The 18998-nt window shown below is 46.6% G+C and overlaps 1 protein-coding gene and 1 long non-coding RNA gene across 9 annotated transcripts in view; one reads left to right on the top strand and one right to left on the bottom strand.

Moving 5' to 3' along the window:
- LOC119432880 (uncharacterized) overlaps nt 1–12841 on the top strand; it is a 63941-nt gene extending 51100 nt beyond the window's left edge. For 3 of the 8 annotated variants that reach the window (XM_049659309.1, XM_049659305.1, XM_049659307.1), the window contains 4 exons: nt 802–876; nt 1429–1506; nt 3529–3606; nt 7776–8808. In XM_049659309.1, coding sequence (XP_049515266.1) covers nt 802–876; nt 1429–1506; nt 3529–3606; nt 7776–7912 — 368 coding nt within the window. In that variant the 3' untranslated portion in view covers nt 7913–8808. Of the gene's footprint in view, nt 1–801; nt 877–1428; nt 1507–3528; nt 3607–7775; nt 8809–12635 lie in introns of those variants that run through there. The other 5 variants (XM_049659306.1, XM_049659310.1, XM_049659308.1 and 2 more) reach the window with 5 other exon arrangements.
- On the bottom strand, nt 6186–18180 carry LOC119432881 (uncharacterized). The gene is made up of 6 exons (XR_005188194.2): nt 18033–18180; nt 12840–12921; nt 12335–12412; nt 9141–9258; nt 7979–8060; nt 6186–6413 (listed from the first exon to the last, which is right to left on the bottom strand). It is a non-coding gene; the product is annotated as an uncharacterized LOC119432881 (long non-coding RNA).
- Between the last annotated feature and the right edge of the window lie 818 nt (nt 18181–18998).

Raw genomic sequence — 18998 nt, forward strand, 5'->3', positions numbered from 1 at the left:
AGTGGCGGACCACGCCGAACCCGATCACTGCTGCGGCTCATCACTGCGGCTCCTGGGATTCGAACGTGGGCCCTTGAGAGTGCCACCGGCGACACTCTAACCACTCGGCTACCGGAGCGGCACGGTAATCGCCTTACGAAATGCGACCAACAGCGTGATGCGCAGGCTGCTTATCGCCCGTGCGTGCTACGTCAACGCCTGCGCCCGACTGGTGGTGTTCGCTTATCGTCATCCGGCGATATCTGAGTGAAACACGCCCTTAAACGACGGAGTAAACACGGCGAACAGTGCTGTTCGCCGGCATTAGGTACCACGACGACACTGACTAGTACAATAAAAGACGGCTAAACTAGGAGCAAATGATCGAATTTTAAACACCAAATTATGCATGGATTCCTCATTTAAGAAACTGCACAAATCGATGTGGCAAAGGAGCGCCCGAAGAACGAACGTCTACTGTACGAATAGTATTGCAAAAACGCCAAATAAATGGTTGCTGAAAATGCCGTTGAATTATACCCATATCTCAAAGGGCACGTTGCAAGTATAACATTACTGGTTGTAGCGGCAAATTTAAAACTACTACATGACTAGACTGCCGGAAAACTAAATCACAGGCTAGAAGCCCCTAATGTGGGTACTAAGCCCGAAAAACCTAAACAAGGCTTGAAGTAACCATGTTGTTTCCCTTTTGAATGTGCGATACTGAATATTTGGCAAATTTTTAATATTCAAAACTTTAGCGAATATTTAGTGTCAGACATTCACCCACCCCTAATAAAATTATTCGCTCATTTAAAGGAAAACGTGCAGGCAGGAACTCGAGCCGTATTCCGTGTCAGCGCCACCAGATTTCCTTCTCGCGAGCTCAACCAGGTGTGCCAACTTGTGTGTCACGTTTCAACGGAAGCTTACGCGATGCGCTTCCCTTCGCGCTAGCGAAGTGAATACCGCACAGTTTGTCATCAACATGGCTAACTGTGTGGAAGATGAATGTCGCTAGCATGAAGCCGTGCAAGCCTTCCCGATCGGCAGAACAGGGCACGTCAGAGATGGCGAACTAGAAAAAAGCATTCTATAAGTCACCGTTGCAGTATTAGCAGGAAACGGGCCAGCATGCTGTAAGCAAAACTACATAGTGAAGTTATGCCGCGTTACAAACGAGGCAAACTGTAGGAAAGAAATGCAGACCAGGCGACAGATGTTTTTCTCTCCAACAGTTTCTCGTTAATTCCACGGAGATAAATGCGCACCCTTTGTATTCCACTCTCGTATTTTTTTTTAAATATGAACCAAAATAAATCTGTTTGCTGCACAGAACAGTGCAGGTCTATTTTAGCTACGTCATTACATAACCAAACATAGTTTAACCAACACGAGTGACCCACGGAGCTGTACAAAACATTTCTTTAATTTCAACCCGTGCAGGAGGAGTGCGTGGAGCTGCGTTCTCGAGCCGTCGTCCGTGTGAGTCTCGTTGCCACCAGACGTCCTCCAAGCCAGCAGGTGAGTGCAGCCGTGTTCTTCACGTTTCACGGGCGGCTTGCGCGGTTCGTGTACCGCCAGTCAAAGAGCGTCGCGCTAGTTAAAATGAACTACCGCTCAGTAACTAATGGCCAGTAGCTGAATGTGAAGCGTATTTGTTGTGAACGACAGTGTGCGAATGCCTTTGTGCTAGCGACATGCAACTCCTGCATAGTGAACGAATGGCAGCGCGAAAAGGCAAGGACGAAAGGAGGCATGTGTGTGTCCCTTTCTGGTCCTGTTCTTTTCGCGCTGTTATTCGTTCACTATGCAGGAGTTGTATGGCGCAAACGTGGGGGCCATGATCGGCAAATCGTAAAAGAAAAAAAGTTAGCGCGGGCCTCTGCCCATTTGGAGAGGGGCCCGGGGGATAGCGAGGAGAGACTTTGTGAAAAAACACAAAGCCTCGCCTTATCCCCACACTCCGGTCCGAGTGGCGGACCACGCCGAACCCGATCACTGCTGCGGCTCATCACTGCGGCTCCTGGGATTCGAACGTGGGCCCTTGAGAGTGCCACCGGCGACACTCTATCCACTCGGCTACCGGAGCGGCACGGTAATCGCCTTACGAAATGCGACCAACAGCGTGATGCGCAGGCTGCTTATCGCCCGTGCGTGCTACGTCAACGCCTGCGCCCGACTGGTGGTGTTCGCTTATCGTCATCCGGCGATATCTGAGTGAAACACGCCCTTAAACGACGGAGTAAACACGGCGAACAGTGCTGTTCGCCGGCATTAGGTACCACGACGACACTGACTAGTACAATAAAAGACGGCTAAACTAGGAGCAAATGATCGATTTTAAACACCGAATTATGCATGGATTCCTCATTTAAGAAACTGCACAAATCGATGTGGCAAAGCAGCTCCCGAAGAACGAACGTCTACTGTACGAATAGCATTGCAAAAACGCCAAATAAATGGTTGCTCAAAAATGCCGTTGAATTATACCTATATCTCAAAGGGCACGTTGCAAGTATAACATTACTGGTTGTAGCGGCAAATTTAAAACTACTACATGACTAGAAGCTCCTCCTGTGGGTACTAAGCCCGCAAAACCTAAACAAGGCTTGAAGTAACCATGTTGTTTCCCTTTTGAAAATGAGCGATACTGAATATCTGGAAATTTTTTAATATCCAAAATTTACCGTATATTTAGTATCAGACATTCACCCACCCCTAATAAAATTATTCTCTCATTTAAAGGAAAAAGTGCAGGAAGGAACTCGATCCGTATTCGGTGTGAGCGACACCAGGGGTGCGATCTTGTACGCGTTCCAAAATGGAACGGAGGCGTTCCGTTCCATCGAGCCGCACACGATTGGTCAATTTCAACCGCGACGTTCAAATTGACCAATCGTGTGCGGCTCGATGGAACGGAACGCCTCCGTTCCATTTTGGAACGCGTACAAGATCGCTCCCCAGGTGTCCTCCTCGCCAGTTCAACCAGTTGTGCGAACTTGTGTGTCACGTTTCAACGGCGGCTTACGCGATGCGCTTCCCTTCGCGCTAGCGAAGTTAATACCGCACAGTTTGTCATCAACATGGCTAACTGTGCGGAAGTTGAATGTCGCTAGCTTGAAGCCGTGCTAGCATTCCCGATCGGCTGAACAGGGCACGTCAGAGATTGCGAACTAGAAAAAAGCATTCTATAAGTCACCGTTCCAGTATTAGCAGGAAACGGGCCAGCATGCTGTACGCAAAACTACATATAGTGAAGTTATGCCACGTTACAAACGAGGCAAACTGTAGGAAAGAAATGCAGACCAGGCGACAGATGTTTTTCTCTCCAACAGTTTCTCGTTAATTACACGGAGATAAATGCGCACCCTTTGTATGCCACTCTCCTATTTTTTTTTAAATCTGAACCAAAATAAATCTGTTTGCTGCACAGAACAGTGCAGGTCTATTTTAGCTACGTCATTACATAACCAAACATAGTTTAACCAACACGAGTGACCCACGGAGCTGTACAAAACATTTCTTTAATTTCAACCCGTGCAGGAGGAGTGCGTGGAGCTGCGTTCTCGAGCCGTCGTCCGTGTGAGTCCCGGTGCCACCAGACGTCCTCCAAGCCAGCAGGTGAGTGCAGCCGTGTTCTTCACGTTTCACGGGCGGCTTGCGCGGTTCGTGTACCGTCAGTCAGAGAGCGTCGCGCTAGTTAAAATGAACTACCGCTCAGTAACTCATGGCCAGTATCTGAATGTGAAGCGTATTTGTTGTGATCGATTGTGTACGAATGCTTTTGTGCTAGCGACATGCAACTCCTGCATAGTGAAGGAATAACAGCGCGAAAAGGCAAGGACGAAAGGAGGCATGTGTGTGTCCCCTTCTGGTCCTGTTCTTTTCGCGCTGTTATTCGTTCACTATGCAGGAGTTGTATGGCGCAAACGTGGGGGGGCCATGATCGGCGAATCATGAAAGAAAAAATTAGCGCGGGCACCTGCCCATTTGGAGAGGGGCCCGGGGGATAGCGAGGAGAGACTTTGTGAAAAAACACAAAGCCTCGCCTTATCCCCACACTCCAGTCCGAGTGGCGGACCACGCCGAACCCGATCACTGCTGCGGCTCATCACTGCGGCTCCCGGGATTCGAACGTGGGCCCTTGCGAGTGCCACCGGCGACACTCTATCCACTCGGCTACCGGAGCGGCACGGTAATCGCCTCACGAAAGGCGACCAGCTGTGTGATGCGCAGGCTGCTTATCGCCCGTGCGTGCTACGTCAACGCCTGCGCCCGACTGGTGGTGTTCGCTTATCGTCATCCGGCGATATCTGAGTGAAACACGCACTTAAACGACGGAGTAAACACGGCTCGCGAACAGTGCTGTTCGCCGGCACTCTCAGGAAAGGGAGCGGCGGTTTGCGCATGTGCGTTATCCGCTATACATGTACGAGTGGCGGTTGAGCAAGGTTTCGTCAACGATGAATGGAAAGCTGTAGCAGGTAGTTACGCCATGCCATTGAAATTCCTGTACGCTGCACTATTGCCGGCAGTGGAACCGTGCGAGTGGACGCAGGCGAACCACATGGCGTCTTAACCGCCATGCATGACGATGGTTCACGGTCGATCATTTACGATTGAGGGCAATGCCTGGTCCATCTGAGTCGCTTCTGCAGACGATATGGCACACTAAAATGAAAGTATTGTAAATGCCCTCCTATACTTATAAATGACGGCCAGTTATATCAGGGATGGATATGGGCTGTTTCGCCAATTTTACCGCAATTTAACCATGCATGGGCTAGTTCGAACTGCAGAATTGAAGCTATAAGAGCGCGATAGGATGAACAAGGGAATGACGTTAGAAGGTCATTGCCTGCAGGACTCCTTGTCCCTGTCCCCGTTTTATCGGCGGCCTCTGAATATGCTAGTGAGGATGCAAGTGCCTGTGACCGTCTCCAGCTTAGGTAGTTATTATCGATACTCAAATTGATGGGATTCAATTCCCGGAGCATGTTCGTCTGTTCTGTCCCGTTGTCGCTTTTTTCCTAATAGGTGTAGCAATCGCAAATACAAGAGTACGGCCACTTAGCTGCCGACTAGTGAACTGCCGTCTGTGTTTTACCGGCGGCCTATATTTATGTCCACTGCAGGCCTCTCTCTCCCCATGATTTTCTAACTTCATCCCACCTAGTTTTCTGCCGTCCTCGACTGCGCTTCCTTTCTCTTCGTATCCATTCTGTAACTAATCCTACGCATTACATGACATTGGGGACTTCTTCCACTTAACGTCCCCTAGATTATCGGCTATCCCCATTTGCTCTCGTCCTGTCTCTTATTTTTTAATGTAATGTTAAGCCTAACACTTTCCGTTCCATCGCTCTCTGTGCGGGGCTGAACTTGTTCTCCAGCTTCTTTGTTAACCTCCAAGTTTGTACCTCATATGTTAGCACCAGTAGAATGCAATTATTGTACACTTTTCTTTCCAACAGTCAGGATTTGGAAATCCAACTCAAACCCAATTTTATTCTTCTGTAAATTTCTTTCTCATGATCAGGGTCCTGTGTGAGTAATTGACCTAGGTAAATGTACTTTTTTACAGACTGACTGGCAATCCTGAAATCTTGTTCCCTTGCCAGGCTATTGAACATTGTTTGTCTTCTGCATATTAATCTTCAACTCCACTCCTACAGTTCCTTGGTTGATGCCCTGAATGATTTGCTGTAATTCGTCCTCATTGTTGCTGAATAGGACAATGTCATCTCATGATCAGGGAGGCCTGTGACTGGTATTCCATCTTCTCCAGCAGCTTTTCTCCTGGTCATGTCTTGCAAGGCCCTTCTAACTTAATCGCTAGTTATAGAAGAGGCCTCTGTATCCCGTTCATCACTACTTCGTATGAAAGTAGCTTGGCTGCTCTGGGCCAAGCTACTTCTACTACAGGTCAGTAGACAAGTACGGTGGAGAATATTTGCATACTTCCGGCCACTTAGCTGCCGACTAGTGTGCGATTTGTTTTTGAGCAAGGCTGCCATGTAAAGTGCGGACCCACCTGTCACTGATGGGAGGGTTGCATACTGAAGCGGTAGAGGTTTCCTGGGGATTACCGCATGCCATTGCAGGAGAGATGCCTCCACCTTGTAAACCTGGTTAACATTGACGTACCTTACGTGTAACTCATGCAGCGTGGCAGAAATTGAATATGTTGCAGAAAGCCATATGTTTCACTGCTTTATTAACGTCAGTGAGAATTCCGGTGGTTATGGGGCCCCCGAGGCAAACTCATGGCGAACTTTTGGAAGTTGAAAGCCCTCCGTGCACATTCGTGCTCGCTGGGGCCGGACCTGATTTCACGAATGAGTCCAATATGTGCCGGGCAGCCTTCTTGGTCGTGCTTGGGTGCCTAGTTGTGGCTCGATCTTGTCAGCGGCAGAGGAGTGTCACGTCTGCAAAGACACATATGCATGAGTACTAGGACATGGCTCCGCATTTCTTTCTTACGTACCGCACTCTGCGTGGATTAAAGAATTGACCTCATTCTAGGTAGTGTATCGCTTGTCAGCGCTGTGTGAAATTTGCAGCTCAATGAAAGGCTGACAGCACTCGTGCTACAAGGTGACAGTGTAATCAAGAACCACACAATGGCCACTTTGATCAGACGGTTGCAGAAATGTGACTGTTTAATCTGTTATACTCGCACTACAAATGCAAGGACTTTGAATTGCAACTGCTGTCCGAGGTAAGAGCCGAATGCACGCAACTTTGGTTTGCACAGGGCGTCGCGGTACGAAGTCTTCAGCGCTGTACAAGCCGGCATTAAATATGACAGTTTTACTCGTATAAGTAGACATGACTTTTGGTTACGTAGTTGCCATTGTTTTCTAGTATAAGTAGACATGACTATTGGTTACGTAGTTGCCATTGTTATGTCGCTAATTGATACGATAAGATCACGGCAAACATTTTGCCTGACTTACATTTTTTTGGGGTGCGTGAGCTATCATGTCCTTCGCCTCCTGCTTCAATACTTGATGTCAATGAATCATTGGATAACACCGTCCGCTAGGGCCATGTCATAGCCACGCGGTAAGCGCATCGCTGTGGAAACAGACAGTATACGCAGCGTACACCGTGAGGGGAGCGATGTCTCTAATTGTGGGGCATCGTTGTACTCAGCTGCAACTATAGACCAACCTTCGGACTATGCCTACAGGGCAAAGCTTCACGCATATCAAAGAGCACAGTTCTGTCGAAAGAAGCCATCGACATTCGAAGTGGTCGTGCACAATTTCTGCCAGTGGTATTTGTTTCCATGCATCCCACATCCGCATGGGGCTTTTCGGTCAAAATGCAATTACATGAACGACAGGAAGAGGGGTTAATCACCACCGTATGTAGCCACGGAAAGCTTAAGGAAAGTTCCTTGTGGTGAATCATTAATTCAACCATTCCCTCCATTCTCTGGCATCATATAGATTGAGCTTGTGTATTGGTGCTGTAATTGGCTACTTAGATGCCTTTATGAAGCTGACCTGCCACTTTGCGCCTTGTCACCACACTGCAAGCCAGAACGGACATTGTTCCATCGAAATGCACATAAATGCAATTCTCGCTGCATTTGGCTGATACAATCGGTGACCTACACCCTGCTGAATTACAATAACCACGACTACTTTCAGTACCTTTGTGTGTCCGTTACACAATGAAACTGAAGCATGTTACTGCGGGCGCTTCTATGTTTTATGTGCCATTAGACATAACTACTGGTTGTATAGAACTGAATCCATGCCGTTTTTCTTTCACTACAGGCCTTCTAAGCCTCGCCCTTTGCCGCCATCGGAGAAGATATCCTACTATACAAGCCGACACGCCCGCAAATAATTACACCATTGCAGAATCGTCTGAAAGTTTGAACCATCCGCCACACTTAACCTTCCTGCAGTAAATTTTTTCCCGCGCTCTTTCATCCCGCAAGGCGCCCGTGAATCGCGACCAACAAGACTACACACACCTGGATGGGCTGAGTAGGAGCACGTCTGGTGGCGCCGAGACTGACACGGGAGACCGACTCGAGGTTCCAACTCCTCGTACACCTGCAAGTTGAGGCCAAGATGCATGCGTATCCCAACGTACGAAGGGCCAGAAATGAACAGAATTGGTTATACATTCTTACATTGCTGAAATTGTAATCGAATAAAACGCCACGGTATTTGGCACTCACGTCAGTGGCTCGTGCACATCCTGACAATGCTGTCACTCGCTGTCTTAACTATGGTTGCAAAGATTATATCAGATTGTTTCTTCATACTTCACACAAATTATGACTAAGGAAGAATGGAGTAGGTACATAACTGAGCTGTCACGTAAAGCAGCTCTATTTCACGCGACAGCTCGCAATGTTTCAGGGAAATTTTTGCACTAACACGAAGCAGGAGAAGAAAATTATGTCCGTGCTGAAGCCACATTACTACTACGCTCATAATACATCACTGCCTGTATCTATCTGCTGTATGGTATGGTACTTCATACTGCTAGCCTGATGCAGTGGGAATATAGAAAGGTCACACTTTTTGTATATATCCAGATCGGTTACCGAACGTAAGCGATCTGGTTCCATGGAGTCGGTGCGCTACATGCTCTACGGAGAGTTAGCACTGGGTATGCGAATTGCTGTTATGGGAAGTCCGTCACTGTAGCACCAGCAGCCCATACTAACCAATATAGTGCGTGTACTGTTAATCCGGCAGCCTTCACGAATTTCCTGAATAAAGGATCGCACCCGTGGCAATATTTCTACTTACTACTGCAACATCCTGCAATGTCAATGTATGCAAACTTAGCGTGACCGCTATGCGCGCCTCCATGCATTGAGGCCAAGAGTCCAGTAAAGCATACAGCCACATCTCAAGCGGTGAAACCTGAATACTATGGGTGGAAGACGTATTGCGTTAGCACAGAATCGGAAATATCTAGTAACAACTGATGCGAGATTGCCAAGCACCCGAAGCGGAGCGGTCAGAACACCTTTGTCAGAAGGAGGTCCGGACCTACATAGGGTGTACCTGAGAGAAGAACGACCCCGGAGACTCTGTCTCGTTTTTGCCAGAGAATCTGGGATCTTTCACTATGTAAAACATTTCTCGAATCAACCAAGTAAAGGCACCCCCGCTCACCCGCATGTGGCTTCCAGTCGGAGGGCGCAGCCCTTGCGGTTCAGCTGGCGACGTCCATTCCAGTAGCAGTCGCAGTTCTCCACTCAGATCAGCTTGCCGTACAACAGGCCGCGTAGCTCTGCAAGGTAGCAAAAGAAGTAAGTCGCTGTGTCCATGGCTGCTTTTTGGTCAAGGATAATTCAAGTGTGTTCAGTGAAGGCGTCAGGGTGTCCGCGGCAAGGCTTATCTTTCTGACGTTTCGAGGCTCTGTACAACCACTCAACATCAGCGCCCCCTAAAAGGAATACTTTAAATGCAGCAGTCTTAGAGACACAAATCGTTTAGCGTCTCACTAATGCTTTTGTCAAAATGTCCTAAAAATACGCAGTATTACATGTCCGCATCACAAGCATGCGAGGAAACCGCCATAGCGCAGAAAAAACGGTGCCTTGGAAGCTAAGCGTCTCGCAACGCTCGCGTGCTTGCGCGATGAACGCCGCCACTGCAGGCGTCGCACTTCAATGGGGCACAATATGAGACGGAAGTAAAAGCCGTCAGCGTTCTAGCTCGAAGTGTGCAATCTGCTCGGCAGAGACTACCGTTGTCTGCCTGTTTGTATTCGACTCCATATGAAGCTTAACAAGCTGTGCTTGAATTCTTTACTGACAAGCACGGGACTTTTAATGACAAGCTCGTCTGTAAAGCTTGTACGCTGCAGACGACTGTGTGATGGTGTTGTGCCTTCATCTTTCCTTTTACCTTTTTTTCCCTATTGTTAATCAGCTTTTCTTTCTCATTGTGGTGTTTGTATATGTTTACTTGAGTAATAATAATAATGAAATGCAGCAAGAACAAGCGCACAAAAAGGAAAGGAAACACAGACACCTATCGCTTGTGTCCTTGTCCTGCTGCACTAGACGTCATGCCATTCCTTGGCCAAGTTTGCCTGCATATCCCGAGCCACGCACAATGCACGCTGCGGTAACAATCGTATGGCACGTCATGGCAGCGGAGTTCTTACATGAAAAAAAAAAAAAAAGCCGGCAGATCCCACGCCCTGTGGCAATCGATGTTATGCGAAGCAGTGCGCGGGGAGGGGAGCCTACCAAGTTAACGAAATGACCATGAGAGCACCAAGACGTAGGCGGCTCTTTCATGACCTACATGACACGCATGTCATGACATTGACATTCATGTCAGGAGTCCCTTTAGCCACACCTAAGAGACCTTAAGGTGAAAGCCTTAGACATGCCTATGACTATGACTTCTACCACCATCCTCCAGTGTTTCCTTCACTAAGCACCCACGTCCGAACCCATTTCTGTGGCTTTGGAGAGTTAATCTTTTCTGCTGGGTCATTGTCATGACCTATCACTCATGTTCTTCATACACTCCTGTCATACTATGCCAATTTTGGTACCTACCAAGTTAACTAAAATGACCATGGGAGGATCAAGACGTACGCGGCTGTTTCATGACCTACATGCTAAGCATGTCATGACATATCATTTATGTTCGTCATGTACTTTTGTCGTAGTATACCAATTTTGGTACACACCAACTTCGACCATGAGAGCACAAAGTCGTAGGCGGCTAGATAGATAGATACTGTCAAAGTAGCAAATGTTCGCCAAGAAATGCTTCGCATTTAATACCTTTCCGTGCCGATAGCGTGAGGTCACGTGACATGATTCACCCGTAGCTGGAGCTTCCAACACGGAAAAGGAACAACTCCTTAGCAGCTTGTCGGAAAACGCTGACAACAGTCGACAGACCAAAATCGGGTGTCGTGTCGGCCTCATGTGTATGAGCCTTAAACGAACGCCAGTCGGGGTTGGGCCGAGGGCTGCCAACTATTTCCCATTGGTCGCCTTATCAGGCGCCCACTACGTCATACACTCACAGAGAGACATCGTTCAAAACAGGCTAAACCATATCGCATATCGCCGCTCCGACGCGAGCGGCAATATACGTTTGCTTTCACTTTCACTTTTTACTCTATGGTTTTTGTCTATGGCGCTGACGCCATGGACAGCTTTGCTGTAAAACACCTTGGATGCACTGCTGTTGTGCAACAATAGGGCCCGAAGAAACATGCCCTGTCTTGCTTCATAAACCCGCTTGTAGCTTTCCTTTCCTCATTGATGAAAGCTTGCTGCACAGTTACAGCAAACTACCCATGACAGTAGTAGTACAAGCCATTTCGACATAACACCATTGAGCAGGCGATCGCTACGACCCATTTCTTTCCCATTAAGTTCTGACAGAAAAGACACATCGGACGCACTGCCTGGTGTGCCACTATAGGGCGCGAAGAAATATGTCCTGTCTTGTTTTATAAACCTCCTCTCCTGTGCGGGCCGCAGTTTGCCTTTCATCATGATGAAAGCTTTCTCAAGCGCCATTCGTACATGTATAGTGGATAAAGCGCCTTCATGCTTCGCACTTGCGCAAACCAAGCACTTCTTTTCCTGAGAGCGAACAGCAGTTTTTCACGCCGCGTTTAATCTTGCTCCGTCTAACTCAGACATCGAGGGATGACGATAAACGAACGTCAGTAGGGCGTAAGCGTTGACGTAATGGCGATAAGCAGCCTGCGCATCACGCTGCTGGTCGCCTTTCGTAAGGCGATTACCGTGCCGCTCCGGTAGCCGAGTGGATAGAGTGTCGCCGGTGGCACTCGCAAGGGCCCACGTTCGAATCCCGGGAGCCGCAGTGATGAGCCGCAGCAGTGATCGGGTTCGGCGTGGTCCGCCACTCGGACCGGAGTGTGGGGATAAGGCGAGGCTTTGTGTTTTTTCACAAAGTCTCTCCTCGCTATCCCCCGGGCCCCTCTCCAAGTGGGCAGGTGCCCGCGCTAATTTTTTTCTTTTATGATTCGCCGATCATGGCCCCCCACGTTTGCGCCATACAACTCCGGCATAGTGAACGAATAACAGCGCGAAAAGACAAGGACCAGAAGGGGACACACACATGCCTCCTTTCGTCCTTGCCTTTTCGCGCTGTTATTCGTTCACTATGCAGGAGTTGTATGTCGCTAGCGCAAAGGCATTCGTACACTATCAATCGCAACAAATACACTTCACATTCAACTTGCTTCACTGGCCATGAGTTACTGAGCGGTAGTTCATTTTAACTAGCGCGACGCTCTCTGACTGACGGTACACGAACCGCGCAAGCCGCCCGTGAAACGTGAAGAACACGGCTGCACTCACCTGCTGGCTAGGAGGACGTCTGGTGGCACCGGGACTCACACGGACGACGGCTCGAGAACGCAACTCCACGCACTCCTCCTGCACGGGTTGAAATTAAAGAAATGTTTTGTACAGCCCCGTGGGTTACTCGTGTTGGTTAAATCACCACGACTACTTTCAGTACCTCTTTGCAGTTCCTTACACAATGGGCTGTCAATGAAACTGAAGCATGTTACTGCGGGCGCTTCTACGTTCTATGTGTCATTAGACATAACTACTGTGCATATAGAACTGAATCCATGCCAATTTTTTTTTACTACAGGCCGTCTAAGCCTCGCTCTTTGCTGCCATCGGAGAAGATATTCTACTACACAAGCCGACACGCCCGCAAAGCAATTACACCATTGCAGAATCGTCTGAAAGTTTGAACCATCCGCCACACTTAACCTTCCTGCAATTAATTTTTGCCCGCGCTCTTTCTTCCCAGAAGGCGCCCGTGAATCGTGACCAACAAGACTACACACACCTGGATGGGCTGAGTAGGAGCACGTCTGGTGGCGCCGAGACTGACACGGGAGACCGACTCGAGGTTCCAACTCCTCGTACACCTGCAAGTTGAGGCCAAGATGCATGCCTATCCCAACGTACGAAGGGCCAGGAATGAACAGAATTGGTTATACATTCTTACGTTGCTGAAATTGTAATCGAATAAAACGCCACGGTATTTGGCACTCACGTCAGTGGCTCGTGCACCACATCCTGACAATAGTGTCACTCTGGTTGCAAGTAGCGGTTTTATGTCAGATTGTTTCTTTGTACTTCACACAAATTATGACCAAGGAAGAGTGGGGTAGTTGAATAATAGATCTGTCACGTAAAGCAGCTCTATTTCACGTGGGAGCTTGATATGTTTCAGGGAACTTTTTGCACTAACACGAAGCAGGAGAAGAAAATTATGTCCATGCTGAAGCCACTTTACTACTACGCTCATAATACATCACTGCCTGTATCTATCTGCTGTATGGTACTTCATACTGCTGCCTGATGCAGTGGGAATATAGAAAAGTCACACTTTTTGTATATATTATTTACCAAACGTAACCGATGTGGTTCCATGGAATCAGTGCGCTACATGCTTTACGGAGAGTTGGCACTGATGTGAAGTTTATTTCCTTCTTACGAAGGAGGAACCCGGGGCTGCCCTGTGCAGTTTGACAACATATAAAGCATAACTGAAGATGTAACAATGTAAATACAGAATCTCAGATGAACATGCAGTTACTACAAAGAAACAAATAACTAGCATACTTCAATAAAGTGGCGCTATACAAAACACCAGTCAAAATCAATTAAATATTCTTTGGCTTGTTTTTTTAATAGTCTCAAGGACACACCAAAATTAACATTCGTTGACACCTTATTAAGAGTTGCAACTACCTGAAAATTTAATTTTTGTTTGCCATAGTTTGTACGTGTTTTAGGGACCTAGTGGATTTGTGTACGAAAATTGTTTTGTACGTGTAAGTTACAATTTTTTATATATATTGCAGCAAACGAAAAGGGTAGACCTGATTCGATTTAGGCAAAATAACGGCAACGTGGACAAATATTTTGGACGGCCATAGTAACCATGGATGTACCGCAGGGCTCTCTTCCTAAGTATTAGTAGAAGTAGTGGTTCCCCATAACAGAACACAGGTACCCGATTAGCTACTTTGTAGAGACAGCCAACACATTTACTTGTTTCATATGTCAATTTGGATATATGTGTGTTCCAGGAAAGGTTTTGGTGGAACCACAAGTAATATAATACAGTCAACCTCATTTATTGTTAGATTACCGAACTGAATGCTGATTTTATTTAATAAATCAGCAGTATTAATTTGTCTAAAAATAATGTAACATGTTTTAGACAAATTTAAGGAAAAGTTATTGCATTGTAGCCAGGATTGTAAGTTATCTAAGTACCAATTTACCATACACTGTGCTTGCTTTAGAGATGTGGCACTTAAAAATATGTTTACGTCATCAGCATACATAATCATGTCATGAACACCGGGTAGATTCGTAATGTCATTATGTACATGAAGAACAATATCGGTCCCAATATGGATCCCTGAGGAACTCCAGAAGTGATCGGCAGTCGGTTAGAAGAGACATCATTCACCTGCACATATTGCGTCCTATTGCACGTATAATTCTGCAGTAGGTTTATTGTAACACCACGTATGCCATAATTATTTAACTTGTGTAAGAGAGTGTCATGCTGTACGTAGTCGAACGCCTTCCGAAAATCTAAAAATATTCCAAGTGTGTATTGCTTGTCTTCAATGTTTTGAATAATTTGATCCTTAATAACAAGTAGCGCTTACTCTGTAGATTTTTATTGCGATAGCAATTATATGGACACTCCAAAGCGCATTTCTGCCGTCGGCGTCGTCGTCACCGTTGCCGTGAGGTTCCGTATGACGTCAACGGCGATGAAATCGTCCCCGCGCTCCGGACGCTGTACGTGCGAGTGAAGTTTACGGAGACGCCACTAACGTGTTTTCACGTTGGACATTCGACAGCGAAACAAATAACTATGAAAAAGCACCGAGTTGCATTTGAAAGACAAACAGATACCTAAGATAGAGTGATGATACAACAGAAAAAAATGGTGGCGCATCCATTCTTTGGAGATGATTGACAACGTTAATGTGATTCGCAATCTATCTTACGATGGTTTTGTGACTGATGATACGTTTTATATTTTATGATTATTATTATGAAGTGCTCATGTACCCAGTGAGCCCGGCTGGCGTGAAAGGAAAGCGGTTACATCCGGACGTAGCTACCAGAAAGTGTGTTACGTATCCTAAGAAAGCTAAACGCGTTAAAAACAATTGACTAGAAATACAGTTAACTATTTAAAGCATAGTATGTTAGTAAAAATAAATGACAGAGGAAAAATGTTCAGTGACTCCTTCCGAAAACTTCTCGAATGTATTCGTACGATGTTCTTTTTTTTTAACTTTTATTGGTTATCTTGTTTAGACAATATATTGTTTGCGGCACAAGAAATATTACAGTTTGCGGTGGTAGTTGCAAACTTTTGCTGAATAACTTCCTAATAAAGTACTTTATGGCACATATTGCAATTTACGAATTGCAGCCGGTGAGTTTGTAAGACGTATCCACTTGAGTCTCCAGGATGACACCAGTTCCGCGAAATTATTTTGGACCAAAATAGATGGGCGCTCCAGTCACTTTTGTACTTCAATGCAAGATTGAATGTTTTGTTAAAAAATAAGGGGAACTACATTACATTTTTACGGCGAGTTTCGTGGCGCATATCTCCCCCCCCCCCCCAACTATGAATTCTGGGAATTCATTTCCAGTTAATATGCCTTGCAAGCTCACCAGCTACAATTCGTCAACTGCAATATGTGCCTTAAAGTAATTAGTCAACATCTTTAATAACTTCATTATACATCTGATTCATGCGCGCACGTAATGGTCGCCTCTGAATAAGCCAGCTCAAGGACAAAAATTAACTTAAAAACTTAAAAACGATCACCTCCTATAATACTTGTTTAAATAAATTTATCACATTAGATAAATGTACAATACATAATGAAGGTCTGGGTTTCAGGCCTGAGGCAGGAGTGTGTAACAAATCAAATACATACATTGAATGCACAGAAAGGGTTTGAATAAGATACGTAAAATAACGGGAAGGATCGCGACAAGAAGCTCAGTGCTAGACCTTCCATGGCCCTATTTGTCCGTTGCGCCATTAAACATCACATATCATCATTACATACTAAACCATAAATTTCCGGAATATATACGAGAGGTACGACGGAGATGACAGTCAACGCTCACGTACATCATATCAATGTGTAATGGATTCTAGGACACGTAAATAGGACGATATATCCGGGCATTCCACAAAAGCCGCGGGAATTGAATTTCAGTTAGATGTTGTTCTCAGAAAAAATTCACCGACAATTACGACACTCCCTAATGCCAAATTTGAGCACCGCTATACGCACGTTTTCCTTTCGCTATACAGGGTGTCCTACGTAACTTGCACCGAACTCGTTCACTACGAGGTAACGAACCAAAGTATGGTTGCTTGCCGTCGCTTGGAGATATTCAGATTGTATTTGCATTCCTCCCAAATACATAATTAGCCTTAATTAATAATCAACTTCGTAAATATTATAACTACATGAAAAGTTTCAATGAGAAAATTGTAGAGCAACATGAAAAACTCCCGATACAGCTTTCCATTGCTCAATACGTGCTACATAAAAGTGTTTTTCCGAGCTAAGGCTCAGTGGTGGGAAACCGCCACGCACATGGAGTCGAAAATTGTTGATATACTTCCTGTCTGGACTTCCCTTGCCAGACTGGAACTCGTGGAACCTAGCCACCAACATATCGAAATGTGTTGGTGTTACGTGAGAGCTAGTAATAGCTATCGAAGTAATAGGACTCTCATATGCAGTTCTACGCAAGATCTGTACAATGGAACCATTGTCATGGCATACTAAACTGGAAGAAGCAGCGTTCGCCGCAAACGCATCTATGAACTCAAGGACGAACTCCACGCCATTCCAGCTCCTGTATGGCTATGTACCTAAAATTCTACTTCAACAACAGCATCCATCCCAGCAATCCGCCCTTGCCGAGCACATCCTCAACGACGACAGGGGAGCGTTCCGAAGCAGCCGCCAATTCGGAAGTGGCTCAAACTGCGTGGAAAGAGCACTACGATCCCTGCCACCGTCGTCACACATTTACTGTCTGGATTTTGTCTGGATGAAACGACACGTTCCAAAATAGCGATCAGCTGCTAGTTTCTTGAGCGCTGTCACGTAATCACTGAGCGTTTCGCCGTGCAGTTCCGCCGTCATAGGCTTCGGCTCATAGGCTATTCAATTGTTTACAGGTTAACAATTACGCAGTGTTCTTAAGAAACCAATCTCACAACCCAGCACGTTTCAAGCACTTTTCCTGCGTCAAAATGACGTGCGTACGAGCGAATACATTGAAATCCTCTGACGTCACACCGGCGTACCGGTGCTGAGGTTGTGTCACGAATTTATAAACAAGGCAGAAATCTTGGACGGCACTTTTTCCTATAATAACGAATTTTATCCCACCGAGCGAATGAAATTTGGCTTTTGAAAGCAAGTACGTCCCACTAAAATGAATATACAGTTACTGTTAACTGTCGCCGTGATTAAGTAAATAAACATCTTCGCGAAGCTGTACCTACAAGTTACCAACCACTGCCGCTTGTTCTACTCGCAGCGAGCGTGGACTTGTGTTTCGCCTTTAGCCTTGGTTTGCCCTCATGAATGACGTATAGGGATCAAGACAAGTTTGCAGGATGTGTACGCCAACGGCGACGCACAAGCGGTCATAAGACACGGCTGCAACCATCTGCCCCTACTATAAGCGACCCGTAACACCCGCGGCCAAGCAACTGATGCGAGATTGCCAGGCACCCGTAGCGGAGCGGTCAGAACACCTTTGTCAGAAGGAGGCCCGGACCTACATAGGGTGTATCTGAGAGAAGAACGACCCTGGATAGTCTGTCTCGTTTTGGCCACAGAATCCGGGCTCCTACAACTAACCTAAATATATACTGCTCCTCGCCCAAAGACCCATCTTTCACGATATAAAACATTTCTCGAATCAACCGAGTAAAGGCACGCCCGCTCACCAGCATGTGGCTTCCAGTCGGAGGGGGCAGCCCTTGCGGTTCAGCTGCCAGCGGTCGTGGGAACAGTAGACCAGTTGGCAACGTTCATTCCAGTAGCAGTCGCAGTTCTCCACCCAGATCGACTTGCCGTAGAACAGGCCGCGTAGCTCTGCAAAGCAGTAATGATAATGCTCAACAAAGTGGTTATCAACAATGACGCACAACAACGCCTCGAGCTCCCCTGTGTGTTGTGTGGACTAGACAGACAAACAGCAGTGGTGAACGCAAGGTAACGTTTAACATCAACTCACCACTCTCGTATTGGGCTAAACACTTAAGAAATTACACATTCGCCGCCTACATCACCGCTAAATATTATCAATCAAAGAAAACAGCATACAATGCTTCGCTTACATGGATTCCCACAATGCATGGGATTTTTTTACAGCGAAGCGATTGTTTCCGCGTGTAGAAAAAACTATCATCACCACATTTAGGCTCCATGCGCATGGTGGTTTGGCTCCATGTGCGTGGCGTTTGCGGTTTGTCGCCACTTGTGCCTTAGCACAGGCACATGTGTCAAAACGGATGACTAACATGAGCCAGGGACAAGGAAAACAGATGGAAGGAAGGAAATATAGAAAGAAACAAACAAACAAAGAAAGAAAGAAAGAAAGAAATTATGTGCGGCTTATACCCGCGTCGGATATGTGGGTATGAGCCGCCGAGAGCAGGAGCCGGATTAGGAGAGATCTCACAGGATCCTGACGCTGCCGTGCAGTGTGCCGCGGCTATGAACGCTGTGGCTCATACGTTGGTCTATGACGATGGGGTGGACTTAGCGCAGCAAACGCACTACTTGGCCATAGCGCCGGGCGAAAACAAGACGCCGGTGACCTTGCTCTTTGAAGAAGATGCCGAAGACTCTCAATATAATCAGTAATGGTAATATATAAATTCACTATAGCAATATTCACTATTCACTTT

Source organism: Dermacentor silvarum, chromosome 11 (genome assembly GCF_013339745.2).
Source record: "Dermacentor silvarum isolate Dsil-2018 chromosome 11, BIME_Dsil_1.4, whole genome shotgun sequence".
Classification (NCBI taxonomy): Eukaryota; Metazoa; Arthropoda; class Arachnida; order Ixodida; family Ixodidae; genus Dermacentor; species Dermacentor silvarum.